Here is an 18621-nt window from a genome sequence, read left to right as displayed (position 1 = left end):
AAAAATCCCCAAAAAAATCCCAAAATTCCCCCAAATTCCCCCAAACCCACCAAAAAACCTCCCAATTCCCCACAAATCCTCTCAAATTCACCCTAAATTACCCCAAAATCTCCCCAAAATCCAACCAAAATCCCCTCAAATTCACCCAAAATCCCCCAAAATTCCCCCCAAAACCCCAAAAATCCCCAAAAAAATCCCAAAATTCCCCCAAATTCCCCCCAAATTCCCCCAAAAAACTCCCCAAATCCCATAATTTCCCCATAATTTCCCATTTCCCCTCCCAGCTGCAGGCAGTGCATTCTCCCGCGCCGCTCAGCTGCAGCTGCAGCTGCAGAACAAACACGACGCTGCATGTCAGCTGGTGGATGCAGGAAATGCATTCAGGAAGGCTGACCCGCAGGGTGAGCACAGATTGGGGGTTTTTGGGGGGTTTTTTTGGGGTTTTTTGGGGAGTTCTGGGGGTGGGAAGGTGGGGAGTGATGAAATCCAGGCTGAGATTGTGGTGAGTTCTGTTAAAATCTTATTAAATTGCTGAAAATCGCAGTGAAATTGTGTCAAATCCCTTAAAATCCCACTAAAATTGTGTCAAATCCCAATAAAATTGTGGTAAATTCCATTAAAATCCCATTGAATCCCTGAAAATCCCACTGAAATTGTGTTAAATCCCACTGAAATTGTGTGAAATCTCACTGAGATTGTGGTAAATTACGTTAAAATCCTCTTAAATCCATTGAAATCCCACTGAAATTGTGGTGAATTCTGTTAAAATCCTGTTAAATCCCTTGTAATCCCTGAAAATCTCACTGAAATTGTGTGAAATCCCAATAAAATTGTGTCAAATGCCATTGAAATTATATTAAGTCCCACTGGAATTGTGGGAAATCCCACGAAAATTGTGGTAAATTGAGTTAAAATCGTATTGAATCCCTGAAAATCCCACTGAAATTGTGTCAAATGCCATTAAAATTGTGTCAAATCCCACTGAGATTGTGGTGAATTGAGTTAAAATCCTATTGAATCTCTGAAAATCCCACTGAAATTGCAGTGAATTCTGTTAAAATCCTATGAAATCCATTGAAATCCCACTGAAATTGTGTCAAATCCTAATAAAATTTTGGTAAATTCCATTAAAATCCTATTGAATCCCTGAAAATCCCACTGAAATTTTGTCAAATCCCACTGAAATTGTGTCAAATCCCAATAAAATTGTGGTAAATTACGTTAAAATCCTGTTAAATCCCTTGAGATCCCACTGAAATTCTGTGAAATGCCATTAAAATTGTGTCAAATGCCACTGAAATTGTGGGAAATTCTGTTAAAATCTTGTTAAATCCATTGAAATCCCACTGAAGTTGTGTGAAATACCATTAAAATTGTATTAAATCTCACTGGAATTGTGGGAAATCCCATGAAAATTGTGGTAAATTGAGTTAAAATCATATTGAATCCCTCAAAATCCCACTGAAATTGTGGTGAATTCTGTTAAAATCCTATGAAATCCATTGAAATCCCACTGAAATTGTGTCAAATCCCAATAAAATTGTGGTAAATTCCATTAAAATCCTATTGAATCCCTGAAAATCCCACTGAAATTGTGTCAAATCCCACTGAAATTGTGGGAAATTCCTTTAAAATCCTATTAAATCCCTTAAAATCCCACTAAAATTGTGTAAAATGCCAATAAAATTGTGTCAAGTCCCACTGAAATTGTGTTAAATCCCACTGCAATTCTGTGGAATGCCTTAAAATCCCACTAAAATCCTGTTAAATTCAGTTAAAATCCTATTAAATGCCTCAAAATCCCACTGAAATTTTGTCAAATCCCACTAAAGTTCTGTGGAATCCCTTAAAATCCCACTAAAATCCTGCTAAATTCAGTTAAAATCTCACTAAAATCCTGTTAAATTCCATGAAAATCCTTTTAAATCTCTTAAAATCCCACAGAAATCTCGTCAAATCCTATTAAAATGCTGTTAAATTCCATTAAAATCTTCTTAAATCTTATTAAATCCTTTGGAATCTCATTAAAATCCTGTCAAATGCTGTTAAAATCCTGTTAAGTCTTATTAAAATCCCATTAAAATCCTATTAAATCTCCTAAAATTCCCCAAATTCTCAAAATCCACTTGAAAATCCACCTGAAGTTCCCCAAAATCCACCCGAAATTCCACAAATCCACCTGAAATTCCCAAAATCCCCAGAAAATTCACCCAAAATTCACATGGAATTCCCAAAACCTGCAAAAATCCATGTAAAAGTCCCAGAATCCCCCAAAAATCCCTAAAACCCACTCAAAATTCCCCAAAATCCACTCAAAATTCCCCAAAATCCACTCAAAATTCCCCAAAATCCCCCCAAAATTTCCCAAAACCCACAAAAATCCACATAAAATTCCCAAAACCCCCAAAAAATCCACCCAAAATCCCCAAAACCCACTTGAAAATCCCCACAAAATTACTCAAAGCCTCCTGAAAATCCACCTGAAATTCCCCAAATCCACCCAAAAATCCCCAAAATCCCCCAAAAATCCACACAAAACTCCCAAAATCCCCCAAAAATCCACCCAAACCCCCCAGAAAATCCCCAAAAAATCCCCAAATTCCCCCAAAAATCCACACAAAACTCCCAAAATCTCCCAAAAATCCACACAAAACCCCCAGAAAATCCCCAAAAAATCCCCAAAATCCCCCAAAAATCCACACAAAACTCCCAAAATCCCCCAAAAATCCTCCCAAAACCCCCCAGAAAATCCCCAAAAATTCTCCAAAATCCCCAAAAAATCCCCCAAAATCCCCAAAACCCCCGGAAAATCCCGGATTTTGGCTTCATCCCCAAATAGTGTTTATTTTCCTGGGCTGGGAGCAGATGGAGCTCAGTTTGGGTGAAATTCCTGCCGCTTTGGTTTCCTCTGCAAACAGCTTTGACCCTGCAGGGAGCAGATGGAAATTCCGGAATTTTCTGGAGGAAATTTTGGGATGAAATCACCTGGTGGTGCTGAAATCCCATCCCCCTCCCCCATCCCAAAAATATTCCTGGTTTTTTGGGATTTTTCTGGGGATAAAACAACAATTTGAGCCAAAAAAATTATTGGGTTTTGAGGATTTTTGAGGATTTTTGAGGATTTTTTGGGGATTTTTGGGAGTTAAAAAAAAAAAAAACTGAGACAAAAAATTCCTGATTTTTTGGGGGATTTTTGAGGATTTTTGGGGAGTTTTGGGGATTTTCTGGAATAACAACAACCTGAGCCAAAAAATTCCTGTTTTTTTGAATTTTTTGAGGATTTTTGGGGATTTTTTGGGGGATTTTTTTGGGATTTTGTGGAATAACAACAACCTGAGACACTAAAATTGCTCAATTTTAAATCTCAATATTTTCCCAAATCTGGGAATTTTTTTTATCCTGAGTTTTCCACCTGGAAAAGGAAAAAAAAAATCTCAGAATTCCCAAAAAAAAAGGTTAAAATTCTCTCTCAATTCACCCATTTTTTGGGAATTTTCACTTCCAAAATCTGGGATTCTCCTCCTGAGGGTTTGGGGTTTTGGATCCTTAAAATTTCGTGTGTTTCATCCCAAAAATTTGGGATTTTCGGGGTTTCCATCCATGAAAACTCCAGGCTCTGATCCCGAAGATTTTGGGGTTCAATCCCCAATTTCCAGACCCCAAATTCCCAGATTTTTTGGGGATTTTTTTCCCTCTTTTCCAGAGGCAATCAACTGCCTGATCCGAGCCATCGAGATCTACACTGACATGGTGAGCATTTCCCCAAATTCATCCCTGAAATTCCATCCCAAAATATTCCATCCTAAAATATTCCTTCCCAAAATTCCATCCCAAAATATTCCATCCCAGAATTCCATCCCAAAAATAATTCCTATCCCAAAATTCCAACCCAAAATATTCCATCCCAAAATATTCCTTCCCAAAATTCCATCCCAAAATTCCTTCCCAAAATATTCCATCCCAGAATTCCATCCCCAAATTCCAGCCCAAAATTCATTCCTGAAATTCCATCCCAAAATATTCCATTCTGAAATTCCATCCCGAAATTCCATTGCCAAAATATTCCATCCCAAAATTCTAGCCCAAAATTCCCTGGAAAATTGGGATTTTGGGGACATTGTTCCCCTTCCCCTGTGGGATTTTTGGGATGGAATTTTTGGGAATTTGGGGATTTTTGGAATGGGATTTTTGGGATTTTGGGGATTTTTGGGATGGAATTTTTGGGATTTTTGGGATGGGAATTTTGGGATTTTTGGGATAGGATTTTTGGGGATTTTGGGGAATTTTTGGGATGGGGATTTTCGTGATGGATTTTTTTGGGATGGAATTTCTGGGATGGAGTCTTTGGGATGGGAATTATTTTCGGGATGGGAATTTGGGGATTTTTGGGATGGAATTTTGGGGATTTTTGGTATTTTTGGGTTTTTCCCACGGGAAGCTCCCTGGTCGTCTTTTCCCTGGAATTATCTTGTTTTTCCCTTGAGATTTTTTTCCTGATTTCCCTGCATTTTCCCTTGGGATTTTCCCATTTTTCTCGGGTTTTTCCCCTTTTGCTTTGGGATTTCTCTATTTCCCCATAATTTTTTCCCCATTTCCCAGTTTTTTCCCCATTTCCCCCATGATTTTTTCCCATTTTTCCTGTTTTTTTCCCGTTTCTCCAGGGTTTTTTCCCAATTTTCCCATTTTCCCCCCATTTCTGCAGGTTTTTTTCCCATTTTCCCCATGATTTTTTCCCAATTGTCCCATTTTTCCCCCATTTTCCCATGATTTTTTCCCATTTCTCCAGGGTTTTTTCCCATTTTTTCCCCATTTTCCTTTAGAATTTCTCAATTTTCCCCATGATTTTCCCCAATATTCCCATTTTTTCCCCCATTTTCCCCAATATTCCCATTTTTCCCCCATTTTTTCCCATTTTTTCCCATTTTTTCCCATTTTTTCCCATTTTTTCCCATTTTTTCCCATTTTTCCCCATTTTTCCCCCATTTTTTCCCATTTTTTCCCCATTTCTCCAGGTTTTTCCCCATAATTTTCCCCATAATTTTCCCAATTTCCCCATTTTTCCCCATAATTTCCCCAATTTCCCCATTTTTTCCCCCATTTTTCCCAATATTCCCATTTTTCCCATTTTTTCCCCTATAATTTCCCCAATTTCCCCATTTTTCCCCATAATTTTCCCCAATTTCCCCATTTTTTCCCCATTTTTTCCCAATTTCCCCATTTTTTCCCCACCCCAGGGCCGTTTCACCATCGCTGCCAAACATCACATTTCCATCGCTGAGATCTACGAAACTGAGCTGGTGGATGTGGAGAAGGTGAGAAATGGGAAAAACCCCAAATTTGGGAATTCTGGGAATTCTGGGAATTATTTGGGGTTTTGGGAAAATCTGGGATTGGGAATTGATTAATGATGATTGCTGAGGGGATTGTTTGGGATTTTTTTTGGGTTTTTTTTGGAATTTGGGATTTTTTTGGGAATTACTTGGGATTTATTTGGGGAATTATTTGGGATTTTTTTGGGGAATTTGAGATTTTTTTGGGAATTACTTGGGATTTTTTTGGGAATTTGGGATTTTTTTTGGGAATTATTTGGGATTTTTTGGCAATTATTTGGGATATTTTGGGGATTTCTTTGGGAATTATTTGGGATCTTTTTGGGATTTATTTGGGGAATTATTTGGGATTTTTTTGGGGAATTTGAGATTTTTTGGGAATTATTTGGGATTTTTTTAGCAATTATTTGGGATTTTTTGGGAATTATTTGGGATTTTTTTTGGGAATTTGAGATTTTTTGGGAATTATTTGGGATTTTTTTAGCAATTATTTGGGATTTTTTGGGGATTTCTTTGGGAATTATTTGGGATCTTTTTGGGAATTATTTGGGATTTATTTGGGGAATTATTTGGGATCTTTTTGGGAATTATTTGGGATTTTTTGGGGGATTTTTTTGGGAATTATTTGGGATTTTTTTAGCAATTGTTTGGGATTTTTTGGGAATTATTTGAGATTTTTTTGGGAATTATTTGGGATTTTTTTGGGGATTTCTTTGGGAATTATTTGAGATTTCTTTGGCAATTTAGGATGATTTATTTTTTAGGAATTTGGGATTTTTTTTTGGTATTTGGGATGATTCCTTTGGGAATTAGTTGGGGTTTTTTTTTGGATTTGGGATGATTTTTTTGGAATTATTTGGCATTTTTGCAAGAATTAATTTGGGATTTCTTTAGGAATTTGGGATGATTTTTTGGGAATTGGGATTTTTTTGGGGGAAATTATTTGGGATGATTTCTTTGGCAATTTGGGATTTTTTTTTTAGGATTTTGGGATGATTTTTTTAGGATTTTGGGATGATTTTTTTAGGATTTTGGGATGATTTTTTAGGATTTTGGGATGATTTTTCTGGCAATTTAGGATGATTTTTTGGGGAATTTGAGATTTTTTTTTTTAGGATTTTGAGATGATTTTTTGGGGAATTTGAGATGATTTTTTGGGGAATTCAGGTCGATTCCTTCAGGAATTATTTGGGATTTCTTTGGGAACCAATTCAGGATTCCTTCAGGAATTTGGGGAGGATTTTTTTGGGATGAATTTGGGCTCATTTTTTTGGGATTTGATCCAATTTTGGGATGGATTTGTCAGTTTTTTCAGGATTTTATCCAATTTTGGGATGGATTTGTCAGTTTTTTCAGGATTTTATCCAATTTTGGGATGGATTTGTCAGTTTTTTCGGGATTTTATCCAATTTTGGGATGGATTTGTCAGTTTTTTCAGGATTTTATCCAATTTTGGGATGAATTTGACAGATTTTTTTGGGATTTGATCCAATTTTGGGATGAATTTGACAGATTTTTTGGGATTTTATCCAATTTTTGGAGGATTGCAGAGCAGATGGTGAGGAGGCAGAAGAGCTGCAGGAAACCAGCAACGTGGGGGAGGAAAATCCACAGAAATCCTGGAGATTTTCCTGCATTTCTGAGCTTTTCCTGGGAATTTCGGGGATTTTTCCTCCTTTTTCACACAATTTCACCCACTGCTGGTTTGAGTTTGATTCCATTGAAGTTTTAATTTCATTTTAATGTTAATTTTTTGTGGAATTCTGGTTGATTTCTGTGGATTTTAAACTTCATTTGTTATTCTCTTTATCTCCTTTTTTTTCCTCTTTCTAGTGAAATTCCATTAGGTTTTTTTTAAAAATTAATTCTAAAATTTAACTCATTTTTAAAATTTAATTAATTTTTAACGAAATTTTGTCCATTTTTAGGTAATTTTATGTGTTTTATTTCTTATCCCAATCATTCCCATCATTTTCTTCCAGGTTTTCCCAGCTTTTTCCAGGTTTTTCCCATTTTTTCCCAGTTTTTTCCCATTTTTTTCCAGGTTTTTCCCATTTTTTCCAGGTTTTTCCCATTTTTTTTCCAGGTTTTTCCCAAGTTTTCCCAGGTTTTTCCCATTTTCCCCCAGGTTTTCCCAGATTTTTCTAGATTTTCCCAGTTTTTTCCAAAGTTTTTCCCTTTTTTTCCCCATTTTTTCCCCATTTTTTTCCCAGTTTTTCCCAGTTTTCCCAGGTTTTTCCCATTTTTTTCCAGGTTTTCCCAAGTTTTTCTAGGTTTTTCCCATTTTTCCCCATTTTTTTTCCCTTTTTTTTCCCAGTTTTTCGAGGTTTTTCCCATTTTTTCCAGGTTTTTCCCTTTTTTTTTCCCAGTTTTCCTAGGTTTTCCCCATTTTTTCCCAATTTTTTCCCAGTTTTCCCAGTTCTTTCCCATTTATTTTCCAAGTTTTCCCAGGTTTTTCCCCTTTTTGTTTCATTTTTCCCATTTATTTTCCAGGTTTTTCCAGGTTTTTTTAGGGTTTTTCCAGGATTTGGGTTCTTTCCTGCAGATTTTCAGGGATTTGACCCCAAATTTTCCCATTTTTCCCTGTTTTCCCCCCAGGCCATTGCTCACTATGAACAGGCAGCAGATTACTACAGAGGGGAAGAATCCACCAGGTACACAATCCCAAAAAAATCCCCAAAAAATCCCCAAAAAATCCCCAAAAAATCCCCAAAAAAATCCCCAAAAATCCCCAAAAAATCCCAAATTCCCAAAAATCCCAAAATCTCAAAATCCCCAAAAATCCCAAAAATCCCCAAAGATCCCAAAATTCCACAAAATTCCCCAAAATTCCCAATTCCCAAAAATCCCAAAAAAATTCCCAAAATCCCAAAAAATCCCAAAATCCCAAAAAAGCAAAATTCCCAAAAATTCCCCTAAAATTCCCAAAAATTCCAAAAAAATAAAAAAAATCCTAAAAAAATCCCAAAAAATTCCAAAAAAATCCCAAAATCCCCAAAAAATCCCAAAAAATTCCCCAAAAAATAAAAAAAAATTCCCAAAAAATTCCCAAAAAATTCCCAAACCCTGGGAGTCCTGGCCTGACATTTTGGGGGATTTTGGGGGATTTTTGGGATCTGGGATTTCCCAAATAATTCCCAAATAATTCTCAATTCCCAGTTAATTCCCAAACTCCCAATTCCCACATTCCCAAATAATTCCCAATAAATTCCCAATAAATTCCCAAATAATTCCCAATTTCCCAAATAATTCCTAATGAATTCCCAAATTCCCAATTCCCACATTCCCAAATAATTCCCAAGTCCCAATTAATACTCAAATAACTCCCAAATTCCCAATTAATTCCCAAATTCCCAATTAATTCCCAATAAATTCCCAATGAATTCCCAAATAATTCCCAATTTCCCAAATAATTCCTAATGAATTCCCAAATTTGCAATGAATTCCCAAATTCCCAACTCCCAATTAATTTCTAATTTCCCAATTAATTGCCAAATTCCCAATTCCCACATTCCGAATTAATTCCCAATAAATTCCCAAATAATTCCCAATTCATTCCCAAATAATTCTCAATAAATTCCCAATGAATTCTCAATAAATTCCCAATGAATTCCCAATTAATCCCCAATCAATTCCCAATTAATTCCCAATCAATTCCCAATTTCCCAGCTCTGCCTGCTGAAGGTCACTGAGGATTGCTGAGATTTGGGGTGAATTTTGGGATTTCTGGGATTTGGGCTATCTCTGGCCCCTCCCAATTCCCAATTAATTAATTCCCCAGTTAATGAATTCCCCATTAATTAATCCCCAATTAATTGTTCCCAGCTCAGCCAACAAGTGCCTGCTGAAGGTCGCTGCAGATTGCTGAGATTTGGGGTGAATTTTGGGATTTCTGGGATTTGGGGTATCTCTGGCCCCTCCCAATCCCCAATTAATGAATCCCCAATTAATTAATGAATTCCCCATTAATTAACCCCCAATTAATTGTTCCCAGCTCAGCCAACAAGTGCCTGCTGAAGGTCGCTGTGGATTGCTGAGATTTGGGATGAATTTTGGGATTTTGGTGTGGATTTCTGGGATTTGGGGTATCTCTGGGCTCTCCCAATCCCCAATTCATGAATTCCCCATTAATTAATGAATCCCCAATTAATTAATCCCCAATTAATCACTCCCAGCTCAGCCAACAAGTGCCTGCTGAAGGTCACTGAGGATTGCTGAGATTTGGGGTGAATTTTGGGATTTCTGGGATTTGGGGTATCTCTGGCCTCTCCCAATTCCCAATTAATGAATCCCCAATTAATGAATTCCCCATTAATTAATGAATCCCCATTAATTAACCCCCAATTAATTGTTCCCAGCTCAGCCAACAAGTGCCTGCTGAAGGTCGCAGCTTACGCAGCTCAGCTGGAGCAATTCCAGCGAGCGATCGACATCTACGAGCAGGTGAGCCTCGGCCTCTTCCTCATCTTCATCTTCCTCCTCCTCTTCCTCTTCCTCTTCCTCTTCCTCTTCCTCTTCCTCTTATTTCTCTTTTTCTCTCTCCTTCCTCCTTGTGTTTTTCTCTTCTTTCTCCTTCTCTGCTTTACCCTCTTCGTCATCTTCTCTTCCTCCTCTTCCTCCTCATCTTTTGCTTCTATTTCTCCTCTTCCTCCTCTTCCTCCTCTTCCTCCTCTTCCTCCTCTTCCTCCTCTTCCTCCTCTTTCTTTTCTCCTCTTCCTCCTCCTCTTCTTTTTCCTTCTCTTTTTCTCTCTCCTTCCTTCTTATTTTTCTGTTCTTCCTCATTCTCTGCTTTATCCTCTTCCTCATTTCCTCTTCCTTCCTTTTCTCATCTTTTCCTTCTATTTCTCATCCTCTCTTCTTCCTCTTCTTTCTCTTCTTCCTCTTCTTCCTCTTGTTCTTCCTCCTGCTCTTTCTCTTCCTTTCCTTCTCTTCCTCCTCTTCCTCTCCTCTTCCTCCTCTTTTCTCCTCTGTTTCTTCTCTCCTCCTCCTTCCTCCTCATTTTTCTCCTCTTCCTCCTCCTTTGCTTCATCCTCTTCCTCTTCCTCCTCATCTTTTCCTTCCTCTTCCTCCTTCTCCTCTTCCTTCCTGCTTTCATCTCCTCCTTTTCCTTCCTCTTCCTTTTCCTCCTCCTCCTCTCCCTGTTCCTCAAATTTGAGTTCCTCAAATCCCACTGGAATCCTTTGGGATTTCCCTCTGGAATCCCTTTGGGATCTCCACCCTAAATCCCTCAGGATTTCCACTCAAAACCCTTTAGGATCTCCACTGAAACCCTTTAGGATCTCCACCCCAAACCCGTTAGGATCTCCACCCCAAACCCTTTGGGATCTCCACCCCAAACCCTTTGGGATCTCCACCCCAACCCTGTGGGACTATCCCATCAATCTTTTGGGGTTTCTGGAACGTTCCAGGTGGGCTCCACGGCCATGGACAGCCCTCTGCTCAAGTACAGCGCCAAGGAGCATTTCTTCCGCGCCGCGCTCTGCCACTTCTGCGTGGACATGCTGAACGCCAAGGTGTGGGATTTATTTAGGGTTTATTTGGGGTTTGTTTGGGGTTTGGGGTTTGGGATCTGTGCCACTTCTGTGTGGACATGCTCAATGCCAAGGTTTGGAGTTATTTGGGGTTTATTTGGGGTTTGTTTGGGGTTTGGGATTGGGATCTGTGCCACTTCTGCGTGGACATGCTGAACGCCAAGGTGTGGGGTTTGGGGTTTATTTGGGGTTTATTTAGGGTTTATTTGGGGTTATTTGGGATTGGGATCTGTGCCACTTCTGTGTGGACATGCTCAATGCCAAGGTGTGGGGTTTATTTAGGGTTTATTTGGGGTTTATTTGGGGTTTATTTGGGGTTTGGGTTTGGGATCTGTGTCACTTCTGCGTGGACATGCTCAACGCCAAGGTGTGGGGTTGTTTGGGATTTATTTAGGGTTTATTTGGGGTGATTTGGGGTTTATTTGGGATTGGGATCTGTGCCACTTCTGCGTGGACATGCTGAACGCCAAGGTGTGGGGTTGTTTGGGATTTATTTGGGGTTTATTTGGGATTGGGGATCTGTGTCACTTCTGCGTCGACATGCTGAACGCCAAGGTTTGGGGTTTGTTTGGGGTTATTTGGGGTTTATTTGGGGTTTGGGATTGGGGATCTCTGTCACTTCTGTGTGGACATGCTCAACGCCAAGGTTTGGGGTTATTTGGGGTTTGTTTGGGGTTTATTTGGGGTTTGGGGTTGGGATCTGTGCCACTTCTGTGTGGACATGCTCAATGCCAAGGTGTGGGGTTATTTGGGGTTATTTGGGATTTATTTGGGGTTTATTTGGGGTTTATTTGGGATTGGGATCTGTGTCACTTCTGTGTCGACATGCTGAACGCCAAGGTGTGGGGTTTGTTTGGGGTTATTTGGGGTTTGGGATTGGGATCTGTGCCACTTCTGTGTGGACATGCTGAACGCCAAGGTTTGGGTTTGTTTGGGGTTATTTGGGGTTTATTTGGGGTTTATTTGGGATCTCTGTCACTTCTGTGTGGACATGCTCAATGCCAAGGTGGGGATTTGGGATTTATTTAGGGTTTATTTGGGGTTTATTTGGGGTTGGGATCTGTGTCACTTCTGTGTGGACATGCTGAACGCCAAGGTTTGGGGTTTGTTTGGGGTTGTTTGGGGTTATTTGGGGTTTGGGATTGGGATCTGTGTCACTTCTGCGTGGACATGCTCAATGCCAAGGTTTGGGGTTATTTGGAGTTTGTTAAGGGTTTATTTGGGATTGGGATCTGTGTCACTTGTGTGTGGTCATGCTCAATGCCAAGGTGTGGGGTTTGTTTGGGGTTTGTTTGGGATTTGGGGTTTGTTTGGGATTGGGATCTGTGTCACTTCTGTGTGGACATGCTGAATGCCAGGGTTTGGGGTTATTTGGGGTTTATTTGGGGTTTATTTGGGATTTGGGACTGGGATGGGAATGGAACAGGATGGGAATGGGGATGGGATTTGGGATTTAGGATTTGGGATTTGGGATTGGGATGGGATTTGGGATTTAGGATTTGAGATTGGGATGCAATGGGATGGGATGGGATTTAGGATGGGATTGGGATGGGAATGGAACGGGATGGGATTTGGGATTTAGGATTTGGGATTTGGGATTTGGGATTTGGGATTGGGATTTGGGATTTAGGGTTTAGGATTTGGGATTTGGGATTTGGGATTTGGGATGAATGGGACTCTCCCCCCAGCTGGCCCTGCAGAGGTACGAGGAGATGTTCCCAGCGTTCTCTGACTCGCGGGAGTGCAAACTGGTCAAGGTGAGAGCAACTGGGAGCAACTGGGAGCAACTGGGATTGTCCCAAACTGTACTGGGAGCAACTGGGATTGGCCCAAACTGTACTGGGATCAACTGGGATTGTCCCAAATCAAACTGGGATTGGCCCAAACCGTACTGGGAGCAACTGGGATTGGCCCAAACCGTACTGGGAGCAACTGGGATTGTCCCAAATCATACTGGGAGCAACTGGGATTGGCCCAAATCAAACTGGGAGCAACTGGGATTGTCCCAAATTGTACTGGGATTGAACTGGGATTGGCCCAAATCGTACTGGGAGCAACTGGGATTGTCCCAAATTGTACTGGGAGCAAACTGGGATTGTCCCAAACTGTACTGGGAGCAAACTGGGATTGTCCCAAACTGTACTGGGATTGAACTGGGATTGGCCCAAACTGTACTGGGATCAACTGGGATTGTCCCAAACCGTACTGGGAGCAACTGGGATTGTCCCAAATCAAACTGGGATTGTCCCAAATTGTACTGGGATCAACTGGGATTGTCCCAAACCGTACTGGGAGCAACTGGGATTGGCCCAAATTGTACTGGGAGCAACTGGGATCATCCCAAATTATACTGGGATTGTCCCAAATCCCACTGGGATTGTCCCAAAGTGTCCCAAATTGTCCCAAGCTGTCCCCCTGCACCCCCAGGGCTCCTCCCTGCTGCTCTTCCTCCTCACCTTCCTCCTCCTCCTCCTCCTCCCCAGAAACTTCTGGAAGCTCACGAGGAGCAGAACGTGGATGCTTTCACTGACGCTGTGCGTGGGAAACCCCAAATCACCCCAAATCCATCCCAAAATCACCCTAAATCACCCCAAAATCACCCTAAATCCACCCTAAATCACCCCAAATCCACCCTAAATCACCCCAAAATCACCCTAAATCACCCCAAATCCATCCCAAAATCACCCCAAACCCACCCCAAAATCACCCTAAATCACCCCAAAATCACCCCAAAATCACCCAAAATCACCCCAAAATCACCCCAAATCCTCCCCAAATCACCCCAAATCCACCCTAAATCACCCCAAATTCCCTCATTCACCCTGAAATTCACCCCAAATCCACCCCAAAATCCACCCCAAATCCCCCAAACCCCCAAATCTACCCCAAAATTCCCTCAAATCTACCCCAAATGCATCCCAAATTCACCCTAAATTCACCCCAAATCCCCCAAACCTCCCGATTTCCCCCCAAATTCCCCAATTTCCCCCCAGTTTTCCTCCAAATTCCCCAAGTTTCCCCTCAATTTGCCCCCATTTTCACCCCAAATCCCTCCTTAAATCCCCCAAATTCACCCCAAATCCCCCGATTTCCCAATTTCACCCCAATTTCCTCCCAATATCCTCCCAAATCCCCCAGTTTCACCCCAAACCCCAAGTTTCCCCCAGATTTCCCCAATTCCCCCTAATTTCTGCAATTTCACCCCAATTTCACCCCAAATCCCTCCTTAAATTCCACAATTTCCCCCAATTTCACCCCAAATTCACCCCAATTTCCCCCAAACCTCCTGATTTCCCCTCAATTTCACCCCAAACCCCCCAAATCCCCCAAATTTCACCCCAATTTTCCCCCAAATCCCCAATTTCACCCTAATCCCCCAAATTTTATCCCAAATCCCTGATTTCCCCCAATTTCCTCCAGTTTCACCCCAAATCCCCAATTTTTCCCCCAAATTTCACCCCAATTTCCCCCAAATCCCCCAATTTCACCCCAATTTCCCCAAATTCCCAAATTTCCCCCAAATCCCCAAATTTCACCAAATTTCCTCCCAAATTTCCCCCAAATCCCCAAATTTCACCCCAAATTCACTCCAATTTCACCCAAATTTCCCCATTTCACCCCAATTTCACCCCAAATCCCTCCTTAAATTCCCAATTTCCCCCAAACCTCCCAATTTCCCCCAAATTCACCCCAAATCCCCCAAATTCCCCCAATTTCCCCAATTTTCCCCCAAAATTCCCCAATTTCCCCCAAACCTCCCAATTTCCCCCAATTTCCCCCAAACCCCGCAGGTGAAGGAGTTTGACTCGATCTCCCGGCTGGATCAGTGGCTCACCACCATGCTGCTGAGGGTGAAGAGATCCATCCCCGGCGAGGAGGAGGATCTGCGCTGAGAGAAACACAAAAACACCCCAAAAAAATCCCAAAAAACCCCAAAAAATAAAAAAAAAACCAAAAATCCCCAAAAAAACTAAAAAAATCCCAAAAATCCCCAAAATCCCAAAAAACCGAAAAAAATCCCAAAATCCAAAAAAAACCCCAAAATCCCAAAAAAATCCCCCAAAAAAAAAAAAAAACCAAAAAATCCTAAAACCCCAAAAATCCCCAAAAACCCCAAAAACCCCAAAAAACCCCAAAAAACCCAAAAATCCCCCAACAAAACCCAAAAATCCTCCAAAAAAATCCCAAAAAATCCCAAAAAACCCCAAAAATCCCAAAAAACCCCAAAAAATCCAAAAAATGCCCAAAAAACCCCCAAAAATAAAAAACCCCAAAAAATCCCAAAAAATCCAAAAAATTTTTAAAAAAACCCCAAAAAATCCCCAAAAAACCCAAAAAATCCCAAAAAAATCACGAAAACCCCAAAAAATCCCAAAAAATCCCCAAAAACCCCAAAAAGCCCCAAAAAAATCCCAAAAAAACCCAAAATCCCCAAAAACCCAAAAAATCCCAAAAATCCCCAAAAAAAAACCCAAAAACCCGAAAAAATCCCAAAAACCCCAAAAAATCAAAAAAAAACCCCAAAAGAATCCCAAAAAACACAAAAAATCCCCAAAAATCCCAAAAAAATCCCCAAAAAATAAAAAAACCCCAAAAAATCCCAAAAAAACCCCAAAATTAAAAAAACCCCAAAAATTCCCCAAAAAATCCTAAAAAATCCCAAAAACACCCCAAAAAACCCCCAAAAATCCCCAAAAAACCCCAAACCCCCCAAACCCCGGGATCTGCAGCATTCCTGCCTTCCGGAACATTCCAGCTCCGGAGTCACCTCCCCTCCCCCCTGGACATGTTGGACCCAAAAATTAAATATTTAAATGCAATTTGGGGTTTGGGTGGGTGGAGTTCGGGTTTGGGTTTTTGGGGTTTTTTGGGGTTTTTTGGGGTTTTTTGGGTTTTTTTGGGTTTTTTTGGGGTTTTTTGGGATTTTTTTGGGGTTTTTTAGGTTTTTGGGGTTTTTGGGTTTTTGGGGTTTTTGGGGTTTTTTGGGGTTTTTGGATGTTTTCCTGAGGGTTTGCTGGGTGGGGGAGGGGAGGAGCCAAACCCCAAAAATTCCTCTTTTTTCCCCCAAAAATTCCCTTTGATTTCACCAAATTCCTCTTTTTGTTCCCCAAATTCCCATTTAATTTCCCCAAATTCCCATTTAATTTCCCCAAATTTCACTTTAATTTCCCCCAAATTCCCTTTTTTACCCCAAATTCCCCTTTTGATTTCCCAAATTCCTTTTTTTGTTCCCCAAATTCCCTTTAATTTCCCCAAATTCCTTTTTTGACCCCAAATCCCTCCTTTTTCCCCCAAATCTCCCTTTGATTTCCCCAAATTCCTCTTTCATCCCCCAAATTCCCATTTAATTTCCTTCAATTCCCCTTTGATTTTCCCCAAATTCCTCTTTTCGTTTCCCTAAATTCCCTTTTTGACCCCAAATTCCCCTTTTTCCCCTCAAAATTCCCCTTTAATTTCCCCTCAAAATTCCCCATTAATTTCCCCAAATTCCCCATTAATTTCCCCCAATTTCACTTTAATTTCCCCAAATTCCCTTTAATTTTCCCCAAACTCCTCTTTTTGACCCCAAATTCCCTTTAATTCCCCAAATCTGCCTTTAAATTCCCAAAAATTCCCTTTTTTCCCCCAAATTCCCTCAATCCCATTAGCCACGCCCCCTCTGGGCGTGTCCTCCCCAAGCCCCGCCCCTTGTGGGCGGAGCTAATCCAAGCCCCGCCCACCGCCCTCAGCCACGCCCATCTATGCAACACGAACTACAGCCGGCGCCGCTCAGTGACGTCACACCCGCGCCGCGCTCCCCTGCAGGACCCTCCGCGGGGCTGCCCGGCGCGCCGCCTGTCCCGGTGCTCCGGTTCCTCTCCGGTTCCTCTCCGGTTCCTCCGTTCGGTTCTTCTCCGCTTCCCATCCCTTCCCAATCCCCTCCCAGCCTCTCCATGTCGCCCTGGGGCCGCTGCCCGCTGGTGGAGGACAGCTTCAGCCGGCTGGGCTCGCAGAGTAACGTGTACGGGCTGACGGCCTTACCGGGGAGCGCCGGAACGGGGAATACCGGAGGAGGGAATCCCGGAGGAGGGAATACCGGAACGGGGAATACCGGAGCGGGGAGCAGCGGAGCGGGGCTGCTGGCGGCGGCGCTGAAGGGCAAAGTGCTGCAGTTCCGTTACCTGCAGCTGCGGCCCAGGCTGAGGCCTCTGGCCAGGGAGATGCAGTTCACTTATATACCGGGTGAGGGGATTTGGGGAGATTTTGGGGGGATTTTGGGGGGATTTGGGGGAGATTTTGGGGGGATTTGGGGGATTTGGGGGGATTTTGGGGGTTTGGGGAGATTTTGGGGTTTATTCGGGGATTTGGGGGGTTTTGGGGATTTTGGGGGCATTTGGGCAAAATTTGGGGGATTTTGGGGTTTATTCGGGGGCTTTAGGGATCCCAGAGGGGATTTGGGGAGATTTGGGGAGATTTGGGGTTTATTCAGGTGATTTGGGGACCCCAGAAGGGATTTGGGGGATTTTGGGGGGTTTTGGGGGGATTTGGGCAAAATTTGGGGGATTTTAGGGTTTATTTGGGGGCTCTGAGGATTTGGGGGCATTTTGGGAGGTTTGGGGGACTTGGGGGGATTTTGGGGTTTATTCGGGGGCTTTAGGGATCCCAGAGGGGATTTGGGGAGATTTTGGGGGAGATTTGGGGTTTATTCGAGGTGATTTGGGGACCCCAGAGGGGATTTGGGGATTTGGGCAAAATTTGGGGGGGATTTGGGGGATTTGGGGGCTATGGGGGCTCTGAGAGGGATTTGGGGGATTTTGGGGAGGTTTGGGGGATTTTGGGGGATTTGGGGTTTATTCGGGGTGATTTGGGGACCCCAGAGGATTTGGGAGATTTCGAGGGGTTTTTAGGGGTTTGGGGGATTTGGGGAGCTCTGAGAGGATTTAGGGTGAGTTTGGGGTTTATTCGGGGATTTGGGAGATTTCGGAGAGTTTGGGGGAGATTTGGGGATTTTAGGGTTTATTCGGGGGGATTTTGGGATCTCAGGGGGTGTTTGGGGGTGATTTGAGGATCCCAGAGGGGATTTGGGGTGAAACCGGGGATTTTGGGGGATTTGGGGGAAATTTGGGTGGATTTTGGGGTTTATTCGGGGGGCTTTGGGGGCTCTGAGAGGATTTGGGGCATTTGGGGGAGATTTGGGGGATTTGGGGGATTTTGGGGTTTATTCGGGGTATTTGGGGATCCCAGAGGGGATTTGGGGAGATTTTGGGGGTTTTGGGGTTTATCCAGGGGAGTTTGGGGGATTTTGGGGGATTTGGGCAAAATTTGGGGGATTTTAGGATTTATTCGGGGGGCTTTGGGGGAATTTGAGTGATTTGGGGAGATTTGGGGGGATTTTGGGGGTTTATTCGGGTGATTTGGGGACCCCAGAGGGGATCTGGGGAGATTTCGAGGGATTTGGGGGGATTTTTAGGGGTTTTGGGGGATTTGGGGGAGATTTGGGGGATTTTAGGGTTTATTCGGGGATTTTGGGATCTCAGGGGGTGTTTAGGGTGATTTGGGGATCCCAGAGGGGATTTGGGGAGATTTTGGGGTGATTTGGGGGAGATTTGGGGAAATTTGGGGGGATTTTGGGGTTTATTCGGGGGCTTTGGGGGCTCTGAGAGGGATTTTGGGGTGATTTGAGGATCCCAGAGAGGATTTGGGGTTTATCCAGGGAGTTTTTGGGATCTCAGGGGTGTTTTTGGGGTGATTTTGGGGATCCCAGAGGGGATTTGGGGTGA

The 18621-nt window shown here is 42.3% G+C and overlaps 2 protein-coding genes across 2 annotated transcripts in view; both read left to right on the top strand.

Moving 5' to 3' along the window:
- LOC146424046 (alpha-soluble NSF attachment protein-like) overlaps nucleotides 1-18621 on the top strand; it is a 26413-nt gene that overhangs the window by 914 nt on the left and 6878 nt on the right. The window contains exons 2-10 of the mRNA XM_085044024.1: nucleotides 285-401; nucleotides 3704-3750; nucleotides 5235-5312; nucleotides 7929-7984; nucleotides 9689-9773; nucleotides 10739-10843; nucleotides 12550-12618; nucleotides 13345-13395; nucleotides 14653-14761. Coding sequence (XP_084900150.1) covers nucleotides 285-401; nucleotides 3704-3750; nucleotides 5235-5312; nucleotides 7929-7984; nucleotides 9689-9773; nucleotides 10739-10843; nucleotides 12550-12618; nucleotides 13345-13395; nucleotides 14653-14754 — 710 coding nt within the window. The 3' untranslated portion in view covers nucleotides 14755-14761. The remainder of the gene's footprint in view (nucleotides 1-284; nucleotides 402-3703; nucleotides 3751-5234; nucleotides 5313-7928; nucleotides 7985-9688; nucleotides 9774-10738; nucleotides 10844-12549; nucleotides 12619-13344; nucleotides 13396-14652; nucleotides 14762-18621) is intronic.
- The window catches only part of LOC146424045 (KICSTOR complex protein kaptin-like), a 19961-nt gene continuing 17938 nt past the window's right edge, over nucleotides 16599-18621 (top strand). The window contains exon 1 of the mRNA XM_085044023.1: nucleotides 16599-17083. Coding sequence (XP_084900149.1) covers nucleotides 16603-17083 — 481 coding nt within the window. The 5' untranslated portion in view covers nucleotides 16599-16602. The remainder of the gene's footprint in view (nucleotides 17084-18621) is intronic.

Source organism: Lichenostomus cassidix, unplaced genomic scaffold, assembly GCF_008360975.1.
Source record: "Lichenostomus cassidix isolate B80296 unplaced genomic scaffold, HeHo_3.0 HiC_scaffold_35, whole genome shotgun sequence".
Taxonomy (NCBI): domain Eukaryota; kingdom Metazoa; phylum Chordata; class Aves; order Passeriformes; family Meliphagidae; genus Lichenostomus; species Lichenostomus cassidix.
This window is presented reverse-complemented; position numbering and strand designations above follow the sequence as displayed.